The sequence below is a fragment of the Melanotaenia boesemani genome, chromosome 4, assembly GCF_017639745.1.
Source record: "Melanotaenia boesemani isolate fMelBoe1 chromosome 4, fMelBoe1.pri, whole genome shotgun sequence".
Classification (NCBI taxonomy): domain Eukaryota; kingdom Metazoa; phylum Chordata; class Actinopteri; order Atheriniformes; family Melanotaeniidae; genus Melanotaenia; species Melanotaenia boesemani.
The window spans coordinates 40,415,410-40,442,914 of NC_055685.1; the positions used below are offsets into that span (position 1 = coordinate 40,415,410).

The window sequence follows — 27,505 nt, forward strand, 5'->3', positions numbered from 1 at the left end:
TGCAGCCTGCAGCTCTGAGGGTTACACTCTGTTTTAAAGTGTGATTTTGAGGTCAGCAGGATCCCAATCAAGTTATCTAAGTTTCACAAGCAGATTTAGCTTTTTTGGAAAATGATATTTACCCACAGCTTTTCTCCCCATAACTCGCCCCTATGGAACAACGTTTAATCGAAAATCTACCTTCAAAAGTGATTGGTTCAACAAAGACATTTTATATTATGTTAGAAAATAAAATTAAATTAATTTTATTGACTTTATTGAAAAATATAATCTAAAATGTTCCAGAAGAGAATATAACAAATTATGTGAACTGATTCCTCCTGATTCACTTAATTAAAAAACTTTGTTGTTCAATAATTCCCCTTCAGTATTGCCAAACTCACTGGTAGGACAACTTAATCTAATTGATAAAAAATGTAATAAGCAATTCATCAGTAGTTTTTTAAAGGCCAAAATGTTTCACGGTTACGACAGAAGATGTAACTGGCTTACTCTAAATTTATTAAATTAAATTAAAACTTTTCATTTCGTTTCTGGTTTCCTTTAAAAATTAATGATGTACCACCGTTTGAATGATATATTATTTTTATATGGACCATCTTGCCTTATCCGTGTCTGACATTATTAATTTAATCCTACTTCTGGGTAAATATCATGTCCATTGTGCTAAATGGAGGAACGCTAAACCCTCTTTTTCTGGGTTTATCAATGACTTAAAGTTTTTTTTACATCTCTTAAAAAGCTATAAAGCAAATATGCCATAAAACTAAGCATAGACATTTCTCATCTCCTGTTATTTTAAATCTCAACCTTTGTATTAATACTGTTGTTTTGCTGCTCTTCATCAATCTAAACTGTCTGGTAAAAGTTCCCTTTGCTCTGTATTCCTGCTTCCTCTTCTGGTTTTTTGTATTTGTTTCTGACCCCCTACTGTTCTGTTCTTGCACTTTTATGTTTTGTACTTTTTGCCCATTTGCTTATTACTGTCCTCTTCTAGAGTAGCACCGTGGCCAGGTTAATATGCTACATGCCGCCACTGGCTTCAATCTTCTGCTGCGCTCTGTGCTTTTCACGGCAGAGGGGCTTTTTTTAGGCCGAACCGGTTCGGTACTGAAGCTGCTAAAGGAACGGACAGAGTAGTCAGACCGGGCTACCTCGTCCCTACAGACCACAACGGGACATCCTGAGCCCGGCTCTGCGGGGATGTCTGTGGGGCTGATTAGCTTTGTTGCTAGTCGGCTCAGCACATCGGAAGTCTGGGGAGAAACTGCTTCCTGTCCAGAGTAATAGCAGTATTTGGAAACGTCTACTTTAGTGTGTTGTTTACTGCTTTGTTTAGTCAAACCTTTGATAATTATGACACGTAAAAGACAAAAAAACGAGTAAAAAATATACTAATAATAAAAACGTCCAGCGGAGACCTATGAACTAAAAGCGGAACCATTGTCTATGCTGGGGGTTTCTTCCCGGGAGGTTTTAGCGCGCGTGCAGAGGCAGCGGTGTGTCCATGGTGCTTGTTGATAATTGTTTCCGTTTTGATCCGACAGGACCAATATGCAGCGCGGTTGGCTTCAGTCAGGTCCGCTGTTGTGGCTCTGTGACGTCGGCAAACAGGTGAAAGTGAAGGCGGGAAAAGATGAAGAGCTTCGCGGCTGGCTGCTCACCGTGGACCCGGTGTCCTCCAGGTAAGAGCTCCTCTTTGGTAAGAGGCTTCGGTCCATCTTTTTTGACCCCCTCTGTTTTATTAAGGATGCATCGGTGCTGCTGCAAGCTGAGCGTACTTACATTTATATTGCATTTATTTGCACAGATCCTCGTTTTATTATTATTGTGATTTTCTTATTTAAGCTTATTTTATTTTTATTAATATTAAAATTTTTCTTGTTGGCACCCACCCACCAAAACAAATTCCTCGTACGTGTGAACTTACTTGGCAATAAACCTGGTTCTGTAAAGGTGGACTTATACTCTCGCGGTGTCTGCGGCTGGTAAACTCACCAGGTCAGTTCTTTTTAAGGGTTAACTTCAGTTCGGTGGTATTTTCCTGTTTTAAAACAACAATGGCGTCCAGTATGGTTCAGTCTTTATTAGCTTGTGGAAGAAAACAAAGAAAAATTCGATCAGTCTCTGATTGTTTTTAAAAACGGTGCTTACCACACTAATTCAGCGAGAAGATCCACAGATCCGGCAACACGTGATCCCAAACTGACCAATCACAAGAGAGAACCTCTAACCGTCTGCGTAGCAGGCGTGCACGTCAGGTCTGGAAGAGGTGCACGTCGAGGCTCTACGGAGACGCAGACGCTGTGTAACCTTAAATCCGCCTTAAGACGCACATCGGCGGCACTTTTAAGGTCAAAAAAGTGCTTGAGAAGCTCCGATTCTTCCGGTCAGCAGCAACTGGTCCTAACTGGTCCAGATCAGCCTCAGGAACCCGGTTACCGAGGTCCAGGTTTACTGCTACAGCGAAGCAGGCCTGTGTTTCTGGAAACCTTCGCACTGTAAACAGGAATGAAGCTTTAGGGTTTTACAGTGAAAAAATGCAGAAATGACAGAAAAGAAACTCACATTTTAAATTCTTCATTCCACAATAAAACTAAGTATAAATGAAATGTAAATATTCCAACTTTAAACCCACACGAAGAAGTCCAGTTATTATCCGACGTGCCGCATCTGAGACGGATTTGTCTTTTAAATATTATTTGATGAAGTTGTCGGTAGAAGCATCCAGCAGAAAGATGCCCAGCTGGCAGCTTAGATCCACAGAAGAAGAAGTTCCAGTGAGTCAGGAGGGTCATGGACCCAGTGGACGTTTCCTGGACAACAAACTTTTTAACACGACTTCAGGCACATTTCCTACAACAGCTGATCAGTAAAACTGAAGCCGAATCTGACTTTTATTTTGCTGCTTTTTCAAAGTAAAATAGCAACTTCCTGTGAGAAATCACCTGACTCCGTTTACCTAAACCACCTGGTCTTCAGCTAGAATTACAATCCAACTTGTTCTTGAGACTGAGGCGGATCTGGTTTCTGAGGCGGATCTAGTTTCTGAGACTGATGTGGATCTGATCTTGTCTCTGCAGCTTGGTTCTGGTAACCTTCAAGGAGGAGGGTGCTACGGTCCGGGTGGTGATGGGTCACGCTGTGGAGGAGGTGACGATCTTGCAGGAAGCGGATCAGAAGACGGCAGCACAGCTCCGGATCTTCTTCCCCCCCCCGACCTCCCCCCACCTGGACCAAGAAGAACTGAGGAGGAGGAGGGGGGCGGTCCGGTGGTGGCTGGAGAAGAACCGGGTTCCTGTGGTGGAGGAGGGGGATGAGCTGAGGGTGGCGGGAGTTCTGATTCTTACAGCTCCATATGGACCCGAAGACTGCCGCAGCTCCAACCAGATCATCCTGGACCGCATCCAGAGACTGATCCGGATCCAGCCGGATACTCCAGAGACTGATCCGGATCCAGCCGGATACTCCAGAGACTGATCCGGATCCAGCCGGATACTCCAGAGACCGATCCGGATCTGGTTATCTGGATCTTTCTTTCCAGTTAAAATAATTTAAGCTCCGCCCACACTGTGATGTCATCATAGATAAATCATTCATTATCACTTTTACTTTGATCAATCAAGTTGTTCAAATTCAAAGTCGATCAGATAAGTTCAGTTATTGATCTGTGGATTGTTGGAAACGATTGATCCTGATTATAAAGCTGTCAGACTGGACCTGGAATGGGTCCGGGTCCTGATTCTGGTCTTGGTCCTCAGCTATTAAAATACAGCTGAAACAAAGATGTGTCTGAAGTCAATTAAAGCTTTGTTTTTGCCTTCTTGAAGAAATAAAATCTATTTTCCTGCAGATCAACCCTGCACCCGACTAATCGCTATAAAGGAGTTTTTCTTTAAGCCTGATTTATCACCATGGTAACCAGTTCTGAACATGTCACTCAGACAATGTTGTCCATCGTCTCTTGGATCCTGGTTCAGCTCCTGGTTCCTGTGACACCATAAAACCTGAAGTGGACGTCTGACTGAATACACATGAGAACTACGTTGGTTCTATCCAAGTCGGAACCAGAGTTGAACCAACATTGTCATGTTACCATGGAAACCATGCTATCAGTTGGAGATCTGACCCTAATTAGATCACTGATCAGTCTAAATATCAGAATTTTCAATGAATGACATTAAAAAATAAAATTCAGAACACTTCACAGAGAACCTGATTCTCCCGTCTTGTGACGGGTCTTGAGACGGTCATGTGACGGGTCAGACAGCATGTGAGAAAAGAGACGTGCAGGCCTCCAGATCTGTGGTAGAAACACTTTATTCCCTTGTTTTTTAAAGAAGGCCATATTTACGCTTGTTTACATCTTCATTAACAATAACACAGACAATATCAGGTCCACCAGAACCACTACAGTACCTCTAAGGTTCTGGTCCAGTACCTGAAGGTTCCTGACACACCAACACCTTTTCAGTCTGTGGATAACTACATTATCCATAAGCTCTCTGTACAAGTTCTATTCAATATGAGGTCCAAATGGGTCCAATCAGGTATGACCGGGTCTGATCAGGTCCAGTTAAGTTTGGTCTGGTTTGATGGGTCTGATGTGGTGCAGTTGGGTCTGATCAGGTCCGGGCTCGCACACATGAAGCGGAAATGAAAACAACTGAACAGACGAGGCCACAATCAGAGTCTAAGAGCACAAGATTTATATGAGTTCGGACCGGGTCAGGATATTCAGATTGGCCAAGACAAAAGTTTTTTTCTGAGCCAATCAGCTGTAGTGTTAGGTCCTTAAGCTCCACCTCCACTGCAGGCTGAAAACATCTGCTGTTCCTGAGGTCAACTCTGTCCAATCACAGTGCAGGGGGTGTATCCAGCAGGGGGGCGTGTCCCAGAGACTCCCTCTTGTAGGTTTTTGGGGGGAGTTTGGGGACACTGTGACGCGGGGGAACTGGGGGGCCATCCACGGGGGGGAGGAGGGGTGGGGAGGGGGGAGGCATTTTCCTTGAGGTGGGGGTGGTGGAGATGGGGGCAGGGGGAGGAAGGGGTGGAGAGGAGGACAACGCTGTGGAGGCAGAGCACATGGATGAGGAAGAGGAGGTAGAAGGGAAGAAGGCCTGAGGCAGCAGGTCGCAGCGGGGGCGACCCTGAGGGGGGGGCAGGAGGTGAATGGGAGAGTTGAGGGGCTCCCGAGGAGGCAGTAAGGGGGGGCTGTCTGGTGGGGACGATGAGGACAACGAGGAAGAGTAACGAGGGGGGAGGAGCTTACAGGTCGGCTGGCGAGGAGGGACGGCGGGCGGGTCGTCTGACTGTGACATCATCTGGGGAGAGAGAGAGATGGAGGGTGAAGAACACTGACAGGATATGATGATGATGGTGATGAGGAAGACGTACCTTGGAGGGGGACGACTCTGAGGGAGCCGACTCTGGTCGTCTGCGAGGAGGAACGGGTGGAGGAACCGGAGCGTCTTCTGAACCCCGACTGAAACTGATCATGGAGGAGACCGAGGACGACCCTGAGATGGACCAGAAGACAGAACCTGATTTAAGCTCTGATTGGGTCTCGGGTGACAAAACACTGAAAGGAACCAACCAATAAAACTTGTTCGGCATTGAAGGCTAAATCCTGGAGATATGGACCTGGCTCACCAGGCCAAATGTAGACGGTCGTAACCGGCGACAACCCGCCGGGTCGACCGTGTCTGATAAAACGTAATAATGCCAACCAATGTTATCAGCCAGTTTTCCTTTTAACACAGTGATTGATGGTTTCCATGGAGACAGGGTATCACACAGATGAGACGTTACACAGATGAGCCACACTGATCTGTTCGACCAGTCTTATCTCTAAGCAGTGCTGGGCGGTACCCTCACCGAGCTGGGCTTTCCGGTAGATGCTGAGACCGGTCTGAGCTGTTCCTTCTGACAGCACAGTCAACATCTGGATCACCATGAAAATATTTTATTTCAGATCAATTTTCATTTATAAATAATTAATTTAGCTGTGAATTTTTTAATGTGATGGACTGGTGACCAGTAGTGATTAAATAAGCTGTTTATCTCGACACAGTCAGATGTGTTTCTCCTGATGTGGTTAGCTGTGTTTATCCTAACACAGTAAGCCGCCTTTTTTAAAAGTTATTTATTGTTATTTGTGTGTTTGTGATTCCTGGTAGAAGACGTAGGTACAAGCGTGATGGAGTCAAGCTGCACACTTATCTGTGGCGGTAAGGAAGGATTGGCTGGAAAGACAATAAGCTCAGTCTTGGACAGATTTAGCTGAAGGTGGCGATCCTTCATCCATGCGGAGATATCAGCAACATGCTGATATTCACATTGAGACGTTGTGTCGTCAGGTCGGAAAGAAAGGAAAAGCTGAGTGTCATCTGCATAGCAGTGGTAGGAGAAACCACGAGAGCTAATGATGCACCGAGTGAGGAGGTGTATGGTGAAAAGAGAAGAGGGCCAAGCACCGAGCACTGAGGCACCCCTGTTGTCAGGTCATGTGATCTGGACACGCCCCCTCACCAAGATACTTTGAATGATCTCCCTGTGAGGTAGGACAACCACGAGAGGACAGATCCTGAGATGCCAAGCTCCGAGAGTGTGGAGAACAGTATATGATGGTTGACCGTGCCAAAGGCAGCAGACAGGTCCAGCAGTATAAGGACTGAGGATTGACCAGCGGATCTGGCAACCCGTAGGGAATCAGTAACTGGCAGGAGAGCAGTTTCAGTAGAGTGACCTTGCCTATAGCCAGATTGATATGGATCTAACAGGTTGTTGTCTTGGAGGAACTGTGAGACCTGACTGAAGATGGCACGCTCTAGTAGTTTAGACATGAATGGAAGCAGTGAGACCGGCCGGTAGTTTCCAGCCTGGGCTGGGTTGATTGTGGGTTTCTTCAGCAGCGGGTAACCCGAGCTTGCTTGAAGGCAGAAGGAAAGACACCGGATTTAAGAGAGGAGGTGATAATATGGGTTACTGCAGGTTTGATTGTAGGTAAAATGCTCTGCAGGATGTCAGAGGGAACAGGATCAAGAGGACAGGTCGTGGGTTTTGAGCTGACTAGAAGTTTAGAGACTTGGTCCTCACTTAGAGAGCGGAAAGAGCAGAGTGAGGCACCAGTAGCTGGTTTGGTAAGGCTGAGTTGGTCCGGCTCAGTGAATTGGTCACTGATGGCAGCGACCTTTTCAGTGAAGTAGGAAGCAAACATTTCTGCAGTCAGCACAGTGGGAGGCTGAGCAGGTGGTGGAGATAGAAGAGAGTTAAACACCATGAACATGTCGTGTGTTGGGAGCATTGCGGATCTTGTTCTGATAAAAGGTTATCTTGGCCGCCTTTGGGCTGGATGTGAAAGTTTCAGGTTTTTGAAGACAGAGAATTACGGCTAACTGCCTTTACCCCAATATGGTTAGTTGCCTTTAACGGCTAACCGTATCAGGCTAAAGGCAGCTAACCTTATCCAGATAAATGGTTAGCCGCATTTACAGTGTGTGCAGAATTATTAGGCAAATGAGTATTTTGATCACATCATCCTCATCATGTTGTTCTACTCCAACCGGTACAGGATTGAAAGCCTACTACCAATTAAGCATATCAGGTGATGTGCAGCTCTGTAATGAGAAGGGGTGTGGTCTAATGACATCAACACCCTATATCAGGTGTGCATAATTATTAGGCAACTTCCATTCCTTTGACAAAATGGGTCAGAAGAGAGATTTGACGGACTCTGAAAAGTCAAAAATAGTGAGATGTCTTGCAGAGGGATGCAGCACTTTTAAAATTGCCAAGCTTTTGAGGTGTGATCATCGAACAATCAAGCGTTTCATTCAAAATAGTGAACAGGGTCGCAAGAAGCGTGTTGAAAAAACAAGGCGCAAAATAACTGCCCATGAACTGAGGAAAATCAAGCGTGAAGCTGCCAAGATGCCATTGGCCACCAGTTTTGCCATATTTCAGAGCTGCAACATCACTGGAGTGCCAAGAAGCACAAGGTGTGCAATACTCAGGGACATGGCCAAGGTAAGGAAGGCTGAAAAACGACCACCACTGAACAAGACACACAAGATAAAACGTCAAGACTGGGCCAAGAAATATCATAAGACTGATTTTTCTAAGGTTTTATGGACTGATGAAATGAGAGTGAGTCTTGATGGGCCAGATGGACGGGCCCGTGGCTGGATCAGTACAGGGCAGAGAGCTCCACTCCGACTCAGACGCCAGCAAGGTGGAGGTGGGATACTGGTATGGGCTGGTATCATCAAAGATGAGCTTGTGGGACCTTTTCGGGTTGAGGATGGAGTCAAGCTCAACTCCCAGTCCTACTGCCAGTTTCTGGAAGACACCTTCTTCAAGCAGTGGTACAGGAAGAAGTCAGCATCGTTCAAGAAAAACATGATTTTCATGCAGGACAATGCTCCATCACACGCATCCAAGTACTCCACTGCGTGGCTGGCCAGAAAAGGTCTAAAAGAAGAAAAAATAATGACATGGCCTCCTTGTTCACCTGATCTTAACCCCATAGAGAACCTGTGGTCCCTCATCAAATGTGAGATCTACAGGGAGGGAAAACAGTACACCTCTCTGAACAGGGTCTGGGAGGCTGTGGTTGCTGCTGCACGCAATGTTGATCGTGAACAGATCAAGACACTGACAGAATCTATGGATGGCAGGCTTTTGAGTGTCCTCACAAAGAAAGGTGGTTATATTGGTCACTGATTTGTTTTTGTTTTGTTTTTGAATGCCAGAAATGTATATTTGTAAATTTTGAGTTGTTATATTGGTTTCCCTGGTGAAAATAAATAAGTGAAATGGGTATATATTTGGTTTTTGTTAAGTTGCCTAATAATTATGTACAGTAATAGTCACCTGCACACACAGATATCCTCCTAAGATACTAAAACTAAAAAAGCCCCACTCCAACTTCCAAAAATATTCAGCTTTGATATTTATGAATCTTTTGTGTTCATTGCGAACATAGTTGTTGTTCTATAATAAAATTAATCCTCAAAAATACAACTTGCCTTATAATTCTGCACACCCTGTATTCCGACATGGTTAGCTGCTTCCACACTGCAGAACTTCGTTTGGTCCGTCAGCCTTTTCTGACTGAACTCAAGGCCATATCCGAGTTTAAAATCTTCACCCTTTAAGTCTTGGCTGAAAACAAACTAAAGCTGTACTCATTTGTAAGTAGCACTGTGTGTGGGTGTGAATGAACGATTTATAGATTTTGTATTGTGCGTATGGATAGGTTTTATATAGGTTTTGTAAAGTGGTATTTTAAGGTAGTGTAGAACAGCCCAGCCAGGGACAGCAGTAGAAATCCCTGTCAAATAATTAAATTACTGCTGTCAAACATTTTTAACCAGGTTTAATCACAGCTTACAAATGAATAAAACATGATTAATCATGATTAATCACCATTCGTGACTATGTCTGAAATTTTCCGTTTTTACTGCAAGCCAATGCTACAAATAGTGTTAACTGACCATCTGACCTAAACATCAGATGTCCCAGGGTCAGTAAATGCAGCATGTAATGTACATCTGTTGTTCTGCATCATCTCTACCATGTTCTAGAGCAGAATTCATCCAGCATCACCTCACCAACATGGTGATGAAATCTGTCAAAAAACCACCAGATGTTGACAAATGAAGTTAAAAAGCTGATATTGATGAAGAAACGGATAAAAATGATGATCTGGATAAAAACACAAAGGTCTCATCTGTGCCCCCCTTTTCCTGGTCAGTGCTCCTGGCCCCCCATCAGAACTTTTTCTAGACCCGCCCCTGCATATCAGAAGTAAAAACCCTGTCGACCACATATTTACCTCAAAGTAGAGATACTTTGAGGTAAATATGTGCCGGTATGAACCATGAACCGCTAGTTTCCCCCTCCTCAGCTGATCCATACACTAATCAGCTGATCACTGACGGTCATGATTCATGCAACAGGAGAGGAGGAGCAGACACAGAGAAGACCGGAGAGCCGCTGGACCAGCCATGTTTGTTCACATGGTAGGAAACAAAAAAGAAAAATGGTGTGAGTGTTAAACACCATCGTCCTCCAGGTGTTGTTCCATCAACGTTGTCTTTAATCTGAAATCCCTCCATAGATTCAGCCGGCTCATCTTTTCCATCTGCCTCTCCGTCATAGCGGAGGAATGACGGATGTATGGAGCTCGTCATGCCCCGCATACCTTAATTTTGTTAAAACTATTAACGCAAGTAATTACATAAATTAGTTACCGCTGTTAACGCGCTATTTTGACAGCCTTAAATTAAATAAAAATAAAGGTTAAATTTAGGTTCATGCAGCTATATGAACCAGAATTCCCGGTAGTCAGAGCAGATCACTGCAAATTTCAGGAGAATTGTTTAGATTTGAAAAGAAGCACCAAACCTGGTGAGAGGGGTGTGGCTGTCAGGCCACCTGCCCAGCAGCGCAGGAGGAAATAACTTCACCACGCCCACCCCTCCCCCAACAACCGCGGCATGAGACGAGTAGACGAAGAAGAACAGAACAGTTTAGACGCGGCGACAGAACGAAATCTGCTAAACTGCTGCTCAGCGAAGGAAATGTTAGCTTAGCGAAGCTTCCAGCGACTTCCAGCCCTGCACAGGCGGGACTGTGGCGCTAAACCCTAACCACGCCGTCCACACCGTCCACGCTGTCCACGCCGTCCAAAGTTAAACTAACCACAACGTCCACGCTGTCCAAGACTAAACTTAACCACAACGTCCACGCTGTCCAAGGTTAAACTTAACCACAACGTCCACGCTGTCCAGGGTTAAACTTAACCACAACGTCCACGCTGTCCAAGGTTAAACTTAACCACGCCGTCCACGCTGTCCAAGGCTAAACTTAACCACAACGTCCACGCTGTCCAAAGTTAAACTAACCACAACGTCCACGCTGTCCACACTGTCCAAAGTTAAACTAACCACAACGTCCACGCTGTCCAAAGTTAAACTAACCATGCTGTTCAGGCTGTCCACTGTGTCCAAAGTTAAACTAACCACGCCGTCCACGCTGTCCAAGGTTAAACTAACCACAACGTCCACGCTGTCCACACCGTCCACGCTGTCCAAAGTTAAACTAACCACAACGTCCACGCTGTCCACACCGTCCACGCCGTCCACACCATCCACTGTGTCCAAAGTTAAACTAACCACAACGTCCACGCTGTCCAAGGTTAAACTTAACCACAACGTCCACGCTGTCCAAAGTTAAACTAACCACAACGTCCGCGCTGTCCAAAGTTAAACTAACCATGCTGTTCAGGCTGTCCAAGGTTAAACTAACCACAACGTCCACACCATCCACGCTGTCCAAAGTTAAACTAACTACACCGTCCACGCTGTCCACACCGTCCAAGCTGTCCAAAGTTAAACTAACCACAATGTCCACGCTGTCCAAAGTTAAACTAACCACAACATCCACGCTGTCCACACGTCTACGCTGTCCACACCGTCCACGCTGTCCAAAGTTAAACTAACCACAACGTCCACGCTGTCCACACCATCCACGCTGTCCAAAGTTAAACTAACTACAACGTCCACGCTGTCCACACCGTCCACGCTGTCCACACCGTCCACGCTGTCCAAAGTTAAACTAACCACAACGTCCACACTGTCCACACCATCCACTGTCTCCAAAGTTAAACTAACCATGCCGTCCACGCTGTCCACGCTGTCCAAAGTTAAACTAACCACAACGTCCACGCTGTCCAAAGTTAAACTAACCACAACATCCACACCGTCTACACTGTCCACACCGTCCACGCCGTCCACGCTTTCCAAAGTTAAACTAACCACAACGTCCACGCTGTCCACACCGTCCGCGCTGTCCAAAGTTAAACTAACCACAACGTCCACGCTGTCCAAAGTTAAACTAACCACAACGTCCATGCTGTCCACACCGTCCGCGCTGGCCCAAGTTAAACTAACCACAACGTCCACGCTGTCCAAAGTTAAACTAACCACAACGTCCACGCTGTCCACGCTGTCCAAAGTTAAACTAACCACAACGTCCACGCTTTCCAAAGTTAAACTAACCACAACGTCCACGCTGTCCACACCGTCCACGCTGTCCACTGTGTCCAAAGTTAAACTAACCATGTTGTCCAGGCTGTCCACTGTGTCCAAAGTTTAACTAACCATGCTGTCCACGCTGCCCAAAGTTAAACTAATCACACCGTCCACGCCGTCCACTGTGTCCAAAGTTAAACTAACCATGCTGTCCACACCGTCCACTGTGTCCAAAGTTAAACTAACCATGCTGTCCAGGCCGTCCACTGTGTCCAAAGTTAAACTAACCATGCTGTCCAGGCTGTCCACTGTGTCCAAGGTCTGGGCGGAAGCTCAGAGGGGATGGAGGTTTTGTGGTTGCTGCTTCTGAACTGTGAAGTCTTTGCTGCTACTAATTAGAGGCGCCTCACCACGGTCCAGTTTTAAAACCTGCCTGGAGACCCATTACTATGACCTGGCCTTGGATCTAACATTAGAGGGTTAGTGTCTTATTGTTTTTAGTGTTTTAGTTCTTTCATTATTTTACCGCTATTTTTCTGTTTTTACTTTACGTTTAAATGTTTTGCTTCTGTGCTGCGTTCAGTTCTTTGTTCTACTCATACGTTAAAGTGCTGTTTAAATAAAGTTGAGTGGAGTGACCACCCAGCACTGTGAGCTGATCCCAGGTCAACTCTGTGTTGGCAAACAAAAACAGGTGAAAGGTGATGTACGGAGAGTCAGAAGGGTCATACTAACGTGGGCCATGAGGCAGAGAGACAACAGCAAAGATGCTGTCGCAGGCTGCGGGATGAAGAGGAGAATCAGAGTGTGAGGAAGGGCAGCAGCAGAAAGAGGAGGAGGAGAAGCCTGAACAGTTAATCCTGAGGATCAGTACTTTTGATGATCAATAACACAGTCATGCAGCCATGCTAATTGTATCTGCACCACAACGCTGTGTCCTGGGAAGGGTCAGTAGGTGGGCTAGTCTCAGGTAAAGGTGAGAATGGGGACCTGGATATGCCAGTAACTCATAAATAACCCCAGAGCAGTCAGGACAGCATCTTTCATCCCCAGAAGATCAGATGATGGAGCCGAGTCATTTTACCATAAACTTTCACCAAATGTAGACATTTTTAAATCCAGGTTAAAAACATTTCTGTTCTCATGCATCTATGCATGAAATCTGCACGTTAACCTTTTTTTTTTTTAACTTATCTTGCTTTTAATCATTTTAATGTAATTTACTATTTTATTGTGATAAAGTGTTGATGCCTTTTACTATTTCTAAATATCTGTAATGTCTTTGTTTTATGTAAAGCACTTTGAATTGTCCTGTACATGAAATGTGTTGTACAAATAAACTGCCTTGCCATTTGATGAGCCGACTGTAAATCTGGTGGCGGTTTTACTGTGAGTCTCGACGTTTTGAATTTGGGGTTGTAATGAGGCCTGTCAGTAACTGGTCAGTGGGCGGAGCTAGTCTCAGCTACTGAGCAAGTCTTACTTGAGTGGAAGGGGCTGCTGGGACCCTGAGGCGAGTCGAACACGCTGCCTACATCTGTAGAGCTGGAAGCGGCCGAGGCAGGGGGCGGGGTGAGGGGGGTATGGGGGGAGTTGGGGGCAGACATTGCTGCCCCTTCGGCCTCATTGTCGGGGATGCGGCTGTAGCTGATTTTCCTGGGTTCGTTCTGTAGAGGTGTTGGATGTCGCATGGTGCCAGGCCTTGCTGAGGTGGGCCGAATCCCTGGAGACTTCAGAGGACAGTTGTACTTCTTCCCCTGGACAGGAATGAGGACAGATTAGTAACAGCGTCAGTAGAGTCCTCACAGGGGTTAGTGTGGTGGTACTTACAAATCGAGGTAAGGATCGGGTGTGTCGCGGCTCAATCTCCAAAGATTTGTTGAACAGGTAATCAGCAAAGTCCTTTTCTGACAAGTTCTCCATTGGGTTCAGGTTTTCAAAGAACTTCTGCTCGAAAAACACAGAACATCTAGCTTTAGTGTTCATCCTAGAATGAGCCACAAGGTGGCAGCAAACTGTAGAAGGTGAGATGTGGCTGCGTCAATGTTTTATTTAATGTTGACTTTTCTGAAGACAGTTGATCTTAACATTCATTATAGGTGTCAATGCAACATTCTGTTTAAAACTTTGGTACCTATCTCCTCCTACAGCTTTGAATCTACCCCCACAAAAGTTATATCAAAATGTGCGCCTTGACCCCAAATGGTGTGCTCCAACTTTTCTTGTACAAAAGTCTAAGGTCGTTTGCATGAATCGCAAAAAACTGCGAATTTTGGTCCCTTATTTGGGGCAGACCAGCTAAAAGACCAAAGTTATTTTGGAAGCCTACAACTCAGCCAGACTTTCACTGGGGGTAGAGGCAAAACTGTAGGAGTGGGGAGAGACGGAATTATAATAAGCGGAACTTGAAAATTTCAAAGAAATTTTGATGGGTGCCAACGCACCGCCGCCCCCGGCGTGCTTGCTGTGCAGTCATTGTGGCAGCAAAACGTACCATCCAGAGAGGGAAACGGTGTGAAATGGATGCAAACCTGGCCGTGAATTTAATTACATGATAATCCCACATGGCCACTTGGTGGCTCTATAGTCATTTTTCATGTACAAACATGCTCAGGTTGGGACTCTCATTAAAATTGGCAAATCCCATGGCGTTTGGTCAACTGAGATCAGAGTTAGAGCAACTTCCTGGTTTATGGTGAAGGAGTGAAACGTACTGGGAAGTCATTTGACATGATATTGAATACTGAAGTCAAGAAGGTGATATTTCTGAGTTTGAATTGGTGTTACAGAAAGGGTTAAAATTTTGTGACTTCCTGTTTTAGGGGTGGAGTTATCGCATTGACAACCTCTGGACATTTATAGGGGTTTTTCATGTACAAACATGTTAAGGTTTGGCCTCTGCTCACAGAGCAAGGAAAAAAAAAGTGTTTTCTATGTTGTGGTTTCAAAACCCTGAACTTCAGTAAGTGAACCGAACGCTTTAACCTCTGTGCTATCGAGCCACGATGACATCTCAGTGCACCGTGCACTGTTCACCCCCACCGACCATGTTAAAGCATTGGAGGCGGACACTTTTTCAAACAGCCATAAAAACAGAATGGTTGATGTTAGAGACATGAAATTAGAACGTGAGGTTCCTAGTGCCATCTCCGTCAGGCACGTTCAGTTTGGAGTCAATCAGAAAAGTGGAAAAAGATGGCGAAAAACGGACTTTTTTTTTTTATTTTTTTTTATACTAATAATTCATCAATGCTTTTTCCTAGAAGGCTGAAAATGCCTAGATATGATCATCTATGTCCAAAGAGTATGGCCTGTGAATTAAAGCTTGATATCTGTAGAAATGAGAGGTGGCAAATAACTCGGGCATGAAAAGAGGTTTTACAAGCCTACAAAATCCTGTTCGCACAGAAACGACTTCCTGTTTCCAGCAGGTGGGGCTAAGATATGATAAGCTTATTTATGGCACTGACAACATCTGGACATCCAGATGTGTTCAGCCTGGGACTAGAGTAAACCATGTTCACTTTGGTAATCTCAGCAGCATGATTTAAGATCTGCAGAATTCAAGGTAGCCACTAGGTGGTGCTATCGTCCTGTTTCCTGTACCAGCATGTTCAGGTTGGAACTGTAATTACAGTTGGCAAATTTCAAGTTGTTCGCTCAACTGAGTCCACAGATGGAGTTACTTCTTGTTCCATGGCGAAGGACTGAAACCTCACAGGAAATCATTTATATCATGATGGTGCAAGAAGTCATTCATCATTTTGATCCTGAATTCATGAAAGGTGATATTTATGCATTTGAATTGGTTTTACAGGTATCAAAGGGTTAAAAACATGGGACTTCCTGTTTGTAGGGGGTGGGGCTATGGCGTTGAAAAAATCTGGAAAGTAGATGTGGTCTTCATGTTAATGTAGTGAAAGGGAAAAATTAGAGTATGCTTGTTTTAACCTGGACATTATTTACCTTAGCAATTAGAGATTCAAATGAAGCAGTCTCTGTCATAAGTTTAATCCAGTCCTCAGTCTGAGGCCAGTCTTGCAGCCACAATAAATCCAGCCACCACAAGTCCGAACATTTCTTTTGTAAACCCTGGGGGCATGAGAGAGCTATCTCCCAAGAGACACAGTTGGGGTGATCTAGGTATGGATAACCCAGTCCACTTCTCCAAATTTATAATGACTTCAGTTCAAAAAGGAGACACCAAAGGACATTCCCAGAAAACATGAAGATATGTACCAACATTACTGCCACATTTCCAACATTTATTATCTTGCAGTATACTCATTTTAAACATTTTTGATGGCAGGGATCACCAACTCCGGACCTCTTGAGCCAGTGTCCTGCAGGTTTTCACTGCGTCCCTGCTGCAACACACCTGGTTCAAATGAAATAGTCAATAGTCAAGGTCTACACCAGCCTCTCAACGACCCATTATTTGAGTCAGGTGTGCTGCAGTATGGAGATATTGAAAACCTGCAGGACACTGGCTCAAGAGGTCCGGAGTTGGTGATCCCTGGTGTATAATAATACCGGTGTACAATCTTCTGAATATCTGAATAAATTTACTTCTGGCATCTCTTGAAGCCCAGCCTATGTCTGAAATTATATCACTCCATACATCTTCACTAATCACTATATTCAGGTCCCTCTGCCATGTTAGTCTCAGACTGTTACAAAGCCCTTCTTGTTGTCCTAAAAGTTTTTTATAAAATACTGATGAAGAACGTAAATTACTAGGCGAGTTTAACCAGTCCTTGATAATATTTTCTTTCTGCACCAGTTTTAGACCAAGGGCAGAGTTCACACTACTCCTGAGTTGTAAGTACTTCCAAAAATCCCCTTTATCTGTCATAGTAAAAGCTTCTTTTAAAAGACTAAATGGCAAAAATACATCATCCTTGTATAAATTCTCTATTTTTTGTACCCCTTTCTCAAGCCCTTTACGCCACAAGAAGGGAGAGTTTCCTACACGAATTGCCGGATTATTCCAGATTGAGGAATAGGATTGTTTATAAGGGCAGATTCCAAGTATCTTATGTGCCCTGGTCCAGGCCCATTTTGAATGCAGCAAAATTGGGTCTTGCTGCATTGTGCCAATAGATTTTTGAGAGAGGAGCCAAATGACATTAAAAGAAGCTGACAAAGCCTTCTCAACCTTAACCCACCCTAGACTCGAATCTGGTGTTTTCCAGTGTCTACTCAATTTACTCATTTCAAATGCAATGTTGTATAGCTCTAAATTTGGAAGTGCCAGACCTCCACTTTCTTTTAAAGCACATAATTTTCTTAGTCCAATTCTTGCTTTCTTGCCATTCCACAGAAAAGTTTTAATTAGCCCATTATATTGTTTAAAAAAAACATTACTAATAGTTATTGGTATCATCATAGATATATAGTTAAATTGCGGAACAACAAGCTTCTTAATAGTGTTAATTTTCCCCCACAATGTGAGATTGAGCACCTTCCACTGATCTAGTTTTACCTTGAGTTTTTGTAACAATAGGTCTAAGTTTATAGAAATAATGTTTGTTAAATCAGAGCATAACCTAATACCCAAATATTTCATCCCAACAGGGATCCACCTGAATTGAAATGGAGAAATAAGAGTCTGAAAACACCCCTTTGACACAGGCATAGCCTCTGATTTCTGCCAGTTTATTTTATAGCCTGAAATATTTGAAAAAGTCTCTATTGTGGAAAGAATTTTTGGAAGTGAGTGGGAGGGATCCCTGACCAGCAGCAATATATCGTCTGCATACAGAAACATCTTATGTTCATCACTTCCCTGCATAACTCCCCTTATATCTCTCTGTGACCTGACTGCCGCCGCTAAAGGCTCTAAGAATAGTGTAAATAGAAGAGGGCTGAGTGGGTCCCCCTGTTTTGTTCCTCTTTCCAGATGGAAAAAAAGGTGAAATCACTCCATTGGTTAGAACCGCTGCTCTAGGGTCTGAGTAAATGATACTCACCCATTTAGTCAAGCCTTCACCAAATCCAAATGCTTTTAGAGTATATTGAAGGAAACTCCACTCCACCCTATCAAATGCCTTATGGGCATCCAATGATAGAGCTGCTACGGGTGTACTATTGTCTCTATTTAACCATATGAGGTGCAAGAGCCTTCTGACATTATCTGAGGATGTTCTTCCCTTCACAAATCCCACCTGGTCTGAGTGTATCAAACATGGTAATACCGTTTCTAGTCTGAGGGCCAAGACTTTTGTTAATATCTTACAGTCCACGTTGATCAAACTCACTGGTCTAAAACTACCTGGGTCTGTTGGGTCTCTGTCCTTTTTAACAATTAATGAGATCAAAGCCTCATTAAACGTTTCCGGCATCACTCCCAATAAAAACATTTCTTCATAAACCTTAGTTAAAATGGGCGCTAATGTATCTGCAAATCTTTTATAATATTCCGCTGGAAATCCATCTAACCCTGGTGACTTTCCCACTTTCATTAATGATATAGCCTTCTTAACCTCTTCAACTGTTATTGGACTATCTAGATAGGTTCGCTGGTCCTCAGTAAGTTTGGGCAAGTTAAAGTTAGAAAAGAAATCATCACATTTATTTATATCATGCTCTACCTCTGACGTATAAAGTCTGTCGTAAAACTTCAGGAATACTTTATTACTGTCTGCAGTATTTGTCTTCATTTCCCCATCCTCATCTTTAATAGCCGGAATTGTGTAGGTAGCCTCCTTCTGTTTTAGTTGTCTTACCAAAAGCTTCCCTGCCTTTTCTCCACTTTCATAAAAGTTACTCTTCATTCTAAATAGGGCATACTCCACTCTTCTGTTATATATCTCATTCACCTGAAATTTCTTATCACAGATCTGTTTAAGAGTTGCATCGCTATAGCCTTCCGAAACTTTCTTTTCTTGTTCCTTGAGCTCTGTCTCCAGAATCCCCACTCTTTGTGATTGTTCCCTTTTTTTTCTACTAGCAAATGCAATAATTTTCCCTCTGACGTAAGCCTTGGATGCCTCCCACACTGTGCCAATCCTCTCAACAGAGCCAATGTTAAGATCAAAAAAGTCATTAAGCTCCTCCAGTAATTTAGTAAATTCAGGATTTTGGAACAATGATACGTTCAGTCTCCATCTAGTGTTTTTCTTTAACTCAGGTTCCAGAACTAATGCCAGTTGTACAGTAGCATGATCTGTTAATGCAATAGGTTTTATTGTGCAGTCCGAGACATCCTCTACCAATGTATTACTGATCAAAAAATAATCAATTCTGGAGTGTGACTTGCGATTATGAGAAAAAAATGTAAACTCCTTTTCTCTTGGATTCACCAGCCTCCAGATATCTACCAAACCTAAATCCTTCATCATTAATTTAATAGCACTTCTGTCCTTAGGTGTGTTCTTGGAAATTGTGGTTTTGTCTAACACTCCATCAAGGACCTGATTAAAGTCTCTTCCTATAATCATATGGCCATCTATAATGTCACCCGTCATTCTGTTTATGTTATGGAAAAAGCCAGCATCCTCTATGTTAGGAGCATAAATATTGCATAAATTAACCTTAACTCCATTAATTTTTGCTCCCAAACAGATTACTCTACCCTCAGTGTCCTTATGCTCTTTTATCATAGAAAAATTAAGCTTTTTGTGTACCAGAATGGCTACACCGTGTTTTTTGCTAGTGTAGGAGCTATGAAACACCTGCCCTACCCAATCCCTTCGTAATTTAAGCACTTCTGAATCTGTCAGGTACGTTTCCTGTATAAAAGCTAACTGAGTTTGCTGAGATTTTAAATAAGTTAAGCATTTCTTCAGCTTAATAATGTTCTGAAGCCCATTTACATTCCAGGATATAACTCTTATACAATTAGCCATATAAATATGTGTCTCTGATTAAGTTCCACTGCCATGAATAATAAAAAATATAAAACAAAACCGTGCCAAGATAATTATATAATAATAATATAATAAAACACAACCAAAACCAAAATTAACAATAATAATCACAAAATAAAAATAATCCTCTGATTGAAACACAGAACAAGTAGAAGTTTATAAAACCACCGAACTCCTTCACCCATCCCCAGTTCACTCCTTACATGGAGTGTCCCCCCACAAATAAGGCCCATGCGGCACACGAGTGGTCGCATTCAGAGACTCCCCGATCCCTCCCAAATCGACTATTGCTTCTATAATCACTAAATAATATTATTTACCCATGTACAGATCGCATTTAACAGGATAATAATAAAAAAATACGCCGATATGTAAACAAAAAGAGTAGTGCCACGCACCATTAGTTCATAGACTCATAATAATAATAATCGTGATTGGCACTATATTACCTTATATTCTCTTCTCATCCAGGTGACCATAACACACCATCCCACTAGTATTATTGTCCGTAGCATAAGGTCCCGTTTCCATAAAATGCAGCTCAGTCTGGATCCAAAACGTCCAAAGGTGAATGGAAACAGACTGGCCGATGATGGTCCTGTCAGCAGCACATTACTCCTGACAATCCTCCGTGTTATCTCCTGAATTTAGGAAATCCATTGCTTCGCGCTGATCGGTAAACTTCATTCGTTTCCCCCTCCATGTAAAGCGCAGCTCAGCCAGGTCCGCCAGAGTAAAACGCACATCCAGCTCATGAAACGTCCGCCTGGCTTCCGTGAATTTCTTTCTCTTCTCTGCAGTTTCTTTAGTCATGTCAGGGAAAAACGAAAGCTTGCAGCCTCTCCAAATAATGCTTTCCTTCTTTCTGTACTTTTACGCTCCCGTTCCAAAACGCTTAAAAACCTCATGATAACTGGTCTAGACGGCCGGCCGTTCTCCGGTAAAGGCACGGGGGCTCGGTGTACCCTCTGTAGCTGGGTCCGGTCAAGCTCAACTCCCAGCGCCTCGGCAATAATGGTTCTCACACATTCCTCCATCTTTCCGTCTTCCAGCTTTTCCTTTAATCCAATTAGCTGCAGATTTTGACATCTGTCTCTATTAGCCGTATCCTCTATTGCAGGGCTACTCAATTCGGTCCTACGAGGGCCGCAATCCAGCAGGTTTTCCATGTATTCCTGCACCAACACACCTGAGTCAAATTAATGAGTTATTGTGTAGAACCTGATTGGCTGTTAGAGCCACCTAATTTGACTCAGGTGTGTGGGTGCAGGGATACATGGAAAACCTGCTGGATTGCGGCCCTCGTAGGACCGAATTGAGTAGCCCTGCTCTATTGCTTGATGTAACTCCTCACACTTTTTGGCGCTTTTATCAGCAGATTTGTTAAGTTTACTGTTGTCGTCCTCCAGCTGAGAAATGCGGTGCTCAGCCTCATCTAGTCGTTGCAGGACGCTATCCACATCCGTCCGTAGGCCTAAGTTAACCTCTTTTATCTCGCTCATATCAGCTTGCAAACTCGACAAAAGCTGTCCAACTCTCGCCATCTCTGCAGTAGCCTTATCCAGTGATTGTTGCATAGCAGACATTACACTCGTGTCTGCTGTTTTGCTAGGGCTAGCGTTAGCAGGCTTAGCGTTAGCTCCGCTAGCTTGATTTAGTTTGGCCGTCCGGGTCGTCATCATTATTAAAATATCACTCTTCAAACAAAAAAAAACAAAAACAGTTTTCTTACAAATTCTTAACAGAATTTTAAGAAGCCGAAATTAACTAGCAAATTCAAATAAACTCGAGGGCTTCTACCGGTAGTCTCCAATCATGCGTCCATCTTGCTTGGTGAACCCACTTGACTCTTCTTATGCTAATGTTAAAAATACACCCAGATCCTCTGGCCTGCCTCCTTTAGGAAGATCAGACCATAATCTGGTTCTTCTCATCTCCACCTAAAGGTCATTACTGAGCAGCAACCAGACTATAAAAACCTGGTCTAATGAAGCTGAAGATGCTCCGAGAAGTGCTTTGAGAACACAGACTGGAACGTCCTCTGTGAACCACATGGAAACATCAATGCCATGACTAAGTGTGAGACAGATTTTATCAAGTGTGTGGACAGCACCGTCCCAACAGTGAGATGCTTCCCCAGTAACAAACCCTGGATCCCCAGGGATCCCCAGAGACCTGAAAAACTAGTAAACATCAAAAGGAAAGCCTTCAGGCATGGAGACAGAGAGTTATTGAAGCCAAAGCAAAGACTACGTAAAACAAAGATGAAGATGTGCAAAGAGGACTACAGGAAGAAGTTAGAAAGCAGCTCCAGGAGTAGGTCAGAAATGTTAAAGGGGATCAGACTGACGGAGGTCTGGACAGAGCTGACTTACACATGTTCTTCAATAGATTCAATTAAATGGTAAATGATAAAATGTTTCCCCCTTCCTCCACCTCTAGCCCGTCTGTCTCCCCAGACGTCCCCTTCCTCCACCTCTAGCCAGTCTGTCTCCCCAGACATCCCCTTCCTCCACCTCTAGCCCGTCTGTCTTCCCAGACGTCCCCTTCCTCCACCTCTAGCCCATCTGTCTCCCCAGACATCCCCTTCTTCCACCTCTAGCCCGTCTGTCTCCCCAGACACCCCCTTCCTCCACCTGTAGCCCGTCTGTCATCCCAGACGTCCCCTTCCTCCACCTCTAGCCCATCTGTCTCCCCAGACATCCCCTTCCTCCACCTCTAGCCCGTCTGTCTCCCCAGACATCCCCTTCCTCCACCTCTAGCCCGTCTGTCTCCCCAGACGTCCCCTTCCTCCACCCTAGCAGACCACACCCTCTCCATGAGCTCACAGCTTTCCTGTCCCACCTCCCCTCTGCAGCTCAGTCATGGACCTTAACATCCTCATCTCCCTCCCCATCTTAAAATACTGAGACGTCCCCTTCCTCCACCCCTAGCCTGTCTGTCTCCCCAGACGTCCCCTTCCTCCACCTCTAGTCCGTCTGTCTCCCCAGACGTCCCCTTCCTCCACCTCCACCGTCTGTCTCCTGCAGTCAGGTGAAGAAGCATCTGGAGAAACTGATCCAGATCAAGGCTGCAGGTCCAGACGTTTTCAGCTCCAGGGTTCTGAAAACCTGCTCAAATCAACTATGGTGGATTCTTCAGCAGCTTTTTAACACCAGCCTGATTCAGAATAGAGTTCCTGTGCTGTGGAAAACATCCTGCATTGTTCCAACCATCTGAAGCAGATGACTACAGACCAGTTGTCGTAACATCTCACTGGATTTATGACTACCCTCACAAACAGACCAGCATATGAGACTTAAAGGTTTTGTGTCAGAGATGATGGTCAGCACCACAAGGGACTCTCACCATTTCTCTTCACACCGTACACCTCAGACCTCCAGTACAACTGTCATCTGCAGAAATACTCTGATTACTCTGCAGCTGTGGGGAGTATCAGTGATGGACAAGAAGAGGAAGAGTATAGAGAACTGGTCAGTCACTTTGTGAGAAGGAAACCGTGCTCAGACAGAGGCTTCTTCAGGTCTGCTGGAACACAGGAAGCTACAGGAGGCCGTGCACACTGCAGCAATGTGATCATCTACCTTCAGGGCGTAACAAAGATTTTTTAATTTAAATGAAGTCATAAAGATGTGCGTATTAGCAAGGAGTGACATCAGCATGGACTGACCCTGATGTCATTCTCCACCCTCAGGCAGTACGGCTGGTTCTGGTACTGTTGGATCTCTCCGGTGATCTCGGCAACCTTCCGTCTCTTGCTGAAGTTGATCAGGTCTTTGCCATGTCGGCGCAGGATGTCGGGGTTTCCCTCCTCCGTCTTCAGGATGTTGGTCAGGTAGATTCCTGGAACACATGAACAGGTTTGAGTGCTGCTTATCTGACACCTGTGGCTCTGACGGACAGGTGAAAGTCCGGGCGTACCAAAGAACGGAACACAGGGGGGGTTGATGGAGCGCAGTTTAGCTAAATACTTCTTGTAGTGATCTTCACTCAGCTCGTGAGCATCTTCCAGGATTTTTCTCTGTCGACTCGGAATTTGCTACAAACAAAAAGCAGAAAAAACTTGTTTATTTTCTTTTTCTTCAGGATTTTTTTTTGTATAGAACAGTTCATGTTCAAGACATTTAATGATTTACATTAAACATTAAATCATCACAGAGGGTGCAGGAAGCAATGAGGTGCATCAAAAACAGACTTTAAAAAATCAGAGAAATTAAATAAAAACAGAAAGAATTAGATAAAAAGCCAGAAATAAAGTTCCAGTGTGGGGAATTAACAGCTGTTCCGATAAAAGGCAGCAAATAGAAAAGTTTTAACTCTGGTGTAAAACTGCTGAGTCAGCAGACCTGCAGGTTTCTGGGAGTTTGTTCCACATGTGAGGAGCAAAAAAGCTGAACGCTGCCTCTCCACGTTTAGTTCTGAGTGGGAACAGAAAGTAGACCTGACCCTGATGACCTGAGGGATCTGGTCCATAACCAACCAGAAGATCCTGAATGGATTCTGGTCCTAAACCATTCAGGTCTTTGTAAACTAACAGCAGGAAGCCAGTGTAAAGATCTGAGAACTGGAGTTCTAGGATCTACTTTCCTGGTCTTAGTGAGGACTGGAGGTCTAGGATCTACTTTCCTGGTCTTAGTGAGGACTGGAGTTCTAGGATCTACTTTCCTGGTCTTAGTGAGGACTGGAGTTCTAGGATCTACGTTCCTGGTCTTAGTGAGGACTGGAAGTCTAGGATATACTTTCCTGGTCTTAGTGAGGACTACTGGAGTTCTAGGATCTACGTTCCTGGTCTTAGTGAGGACTGGAGTTCTAGGATCTACTTTCCTGGTCTTAGTGAGGACTGGAGTTCTAGGATCTACTTTCCTGGTCACCTCAGTTTAGTTTTTGTTTAACTGGAGAAAGTTCAGACACATCCAGTCATTAATCCCCTCAATACATTTACCAAGAGCCTGTACGGGGCCTCGGTCTCCTGGTGACATTGTAATACATACCTGTGTGTCATCTGCGTAGCTATGGTAACTAATGTTGTTCTTTATGACCTGTACCAGTGGGAGCATGTAGATGTTAAACAGAAGAGGCCCCAGGATGGAACATTGGGGAACTCCACATGTAATTCTTGTCTGCTCAGATGTAAAGTTACCTACTGACACAAAGTACTTCCTGTTCTCTAAATAAGATTTAAACCAGTGTAGCACCAGCAAGGCCACCCAGTTCTCCAGTCGGGAGTAATATATTGTGGTCGACTGTATCAAATGCAGCACTGAGGTCCAGTAAGACTAAGACTGACATTTTTCCATCATCTGTATTCAAACTTATGTCATTAATGACTTTGGTCAGAGCATCTTGGTGCTGTGGTGCTGTCTAAAACCTGACTGGAAGACATTGTAGCAGCTGTTTGTGTTAAAAAGTCGTTTGGCTGACGAAAAACAACTTTTTCGATTATCATACTTAAATATAAGTAAATAAGATTTGAGATTGGTCTGTAGTTGCTCATTTGTGTCTAAATTGTCCCTTTTTAGCAGAGGTTTGATGACAGCTGTTTTTAAAAGTTCTGGGAAGACGCCAGAAATTAAAGACCAGTTCACGACCTGGACCAGATCTGGTTCCAGAGTCTTTGAGACCTTACTGAAGAAACCTGTGGGCAGGATGTCCAAGCAGCAAGAGGAGTTCAGCTGACATAAGGTGTCGCCCAGATCTTTGCTGTTAATGGATTAAACTGTGTCATGGTGGTTAAACTGTTTTTCAATGGACACAGTATGTCTGCTGAACCTGCTGTTGATAAACCAACTACTTGTCTGATATTTTGGACTTTTTACATGAATAATTTGGCAAACTCAATGCAGGCCTTGGTGGAATAAAGTTCAGGTGCTATTGACACAGGAGGGTTTGTTATCCTGTCAACCATAGCAAATAAGACCGGAGCTTTATGATAGTTTTTGCTAATAATGTCAGAGAAATAGGACTTTCTTGCATTCTTCAGTTGTAGATTATAAGTAAAGGCAGTCAGAAGGTGTATATTCATCTGCAGTCTCTGCCAGGTCAGGGTCTCTCTCCTCCACATTCTGGTCCAGGGTGTGAGCTCGGGCCTGATCCAGTTGCAGACACACTCTGATAGTGGGACGAAAGTCTTTCTTTCTGCCAAACATTGAGGTCAAACTAGGTCTTTTAATCAGCTCCGCTTTTTATCAGTTATCCAGGGCGGAGGTCCTGTGGGTATCCAGGGTGGGTCCGGTGGGTATCTGGGAAGGGTCCGGTGGGTATTCGGGGCAGAGGTCCTGTGGGTATCTGTGGCGGAGGTCCGGTGGGTAACCATCTGCAGCTTTTCTGTTTGTGGCTGTGCTGCTGTGGCCACCAAACGTCTTCTGTCGCCTCCACCAATGAACACCTCAGTTTCTGTGTCGGAAAAGTTTCTTTTCTTTTTCCGTTTGTTGCCATGGTTTCCTCTTTGATCAGCAGCAGCTTAATTTGCAATAACCATCTTGTCCTGCTTTGCATGGACCAGGTATTGCTGAATTGGGTGTGCTCAGGGCGGCATATGAGATCGATTCAGGTGCGCACATGTCCACCTAGTCTGTGGTCAATAAAGGGGAAACTGCTTGCAATGTTTTAGACATGAGACCCCTGGACTTTTTTTTTAACATGTCTTGTCCACCATCATACCAGCAGAATGGTGGTCTGGTTGCAGTATCAAATTTGCTCTGCCAAGGGGAGGTTTATGGGTAAGAGGCTCCTCTTGATAATCTGATTTATTTATTTACTCTGAATCATGGAATCTATGTAATCTTACTGGACCTGACTGGAGGGGACAGAAAAAGATAGAAAATTCTTTTTTTTACAAAAAAACAGAGCTGCTAGTCATTAAGAGTTTTTAAATAATAACCAAATCAAAAAGTCATGATATCATGAAAGTAGCACAACAACAGCCAGATACTAACTCAAAGGGAAAAAACAAGAATTATCTCTTAGTAAATAAACACACTGGACACCTCAGTGACTGTCAGCATGCAGAGGATGAGGAACAGGAGGGATCAGTGATGAAGAGTGGTGAGTGAGATCGTGCAAATGCGACCACGCCTCTACGGAGGTCAGAGGCAGACCAGGGCAGCCCAGAGACCCGGGCCCTCAGCAGCAGCCCTGAAGCACTAACCCAAGCTACCCCACCACGAAGACGACTCCAGCCCCACCCGAAGGGCCACAGAGGAGAGCCCCAGCCAGAGCCCCCCATGGTCTTGGGGCACAGGTCCCAGTGGGCCAAGATCAGCAGCCGCCGGCCCCGCCAGGGACCGGCCAGAGCAAAGGGCCCAGGACCCCAGGAGCCCAGAGGCCGCCCCCCCATTCCCCAAAGGCAGAGGGATCGCACCATGCCCATGAAAACCAGGCCCCCACCGCCATCCCCAGCCACCCCCCATTACCTCCCACCCAGATGCGGCCGACCGGGCATCCCCCAGTATCAGCAGCCCCCCATCAGCACAGCCGCCCCAGTCTCCTAGCCCCCAGGGCAACCACCTCCCCCCACCCGCCCCCGGCATTGCCCCAGGGAAGAGGGGTGTGAGGTGTCCCCACTGTCCTTCTCCTCCTTCCCGCTAATGACTGTTA

At 44.6% G+C, this 27,505-nt stretch overlaps 2 protein-coding genes across 4 annotated transcripts in view; one reads left to right on the forward strand and one right to left on the reverse strand.

The window, feature by feature from the left end:
• The first annotated feature begins 1,443 nt into the window (after positions 1–1,443).
• On the forward strand, positions 1,444–3,852 carry gemin6 (gem (nuclear organelle) associated protein 6). 2 transcript variants are annotated; one of them, XM_041982356.1, is made up of 3 exons: positions 1,444–1,685; positions 3,084–3,406; positions 3,438–3,852. In XM_041982356.1, the coding sequence occupies exons 1-3, from the start codon at positions 1,555–1,557 to the stop codon at positions 3,551–3,553; spliced, it is 570 nt and encodes a 189-aa protein (XP_041838290.1). In that variant the 5' UTR covers positions 1,444–1,554; the 3' UTR covers positions 3,554–3,852. The 2 variants fall into 2 exon arrangements, with proteins under 2 accessions (XP_041838290.1, XP_041838291.1); XM_041982357.1 differs by having other exon boundaries at positions 1,446–1,685; positions 3,084–3,852.
• Positions 3,853–4,302: 450 nt separating this feature from the next.
• LOC121637968 (son of sevenless homolog 1-like) overlaps positions 4,303–27,505 on the reverse strand; it is an 80,115-nt gene continuing 56,912 nt past the window's right edge. Inside the window, exons 17-23 of one of the 2 annotated variants that reach the window (XM_041982353.1) lie at positions 23,831–23,948; positions 23,580–23,752; positions 13,869–13,985; positions 13,522–13,795; positions 12,774–12,818; positions 5,398–5,519; positions 4,303–5,324 (exon numbers count right to left, since the gene is read on the reverse strand). In XM_041982353.1, the coding sequence (XP_041838287.1) occupies positions 4,857–5,324; positions 5,398–5,519; positions 12,774–12,818; positions 13,522–13,795; positions 13,869–13,985; positions 23,580–23,752; positions 23,831–23,948 (1,317 nt within the window). In that variant the 3' untranslated portion in view covers positions 4,303–4,856. The remainder of the gene's footprint in view (positions 5,325–5,397; positions 5,520–12,773; positions 12,819–13,521; positions 13,796–13,868; positions 13,986–23,579; positions 23,753–23,830; positions 23,949–27,505) is intronic. The other variant, XM_041982355.1, reaches the window with a different exon arrangement.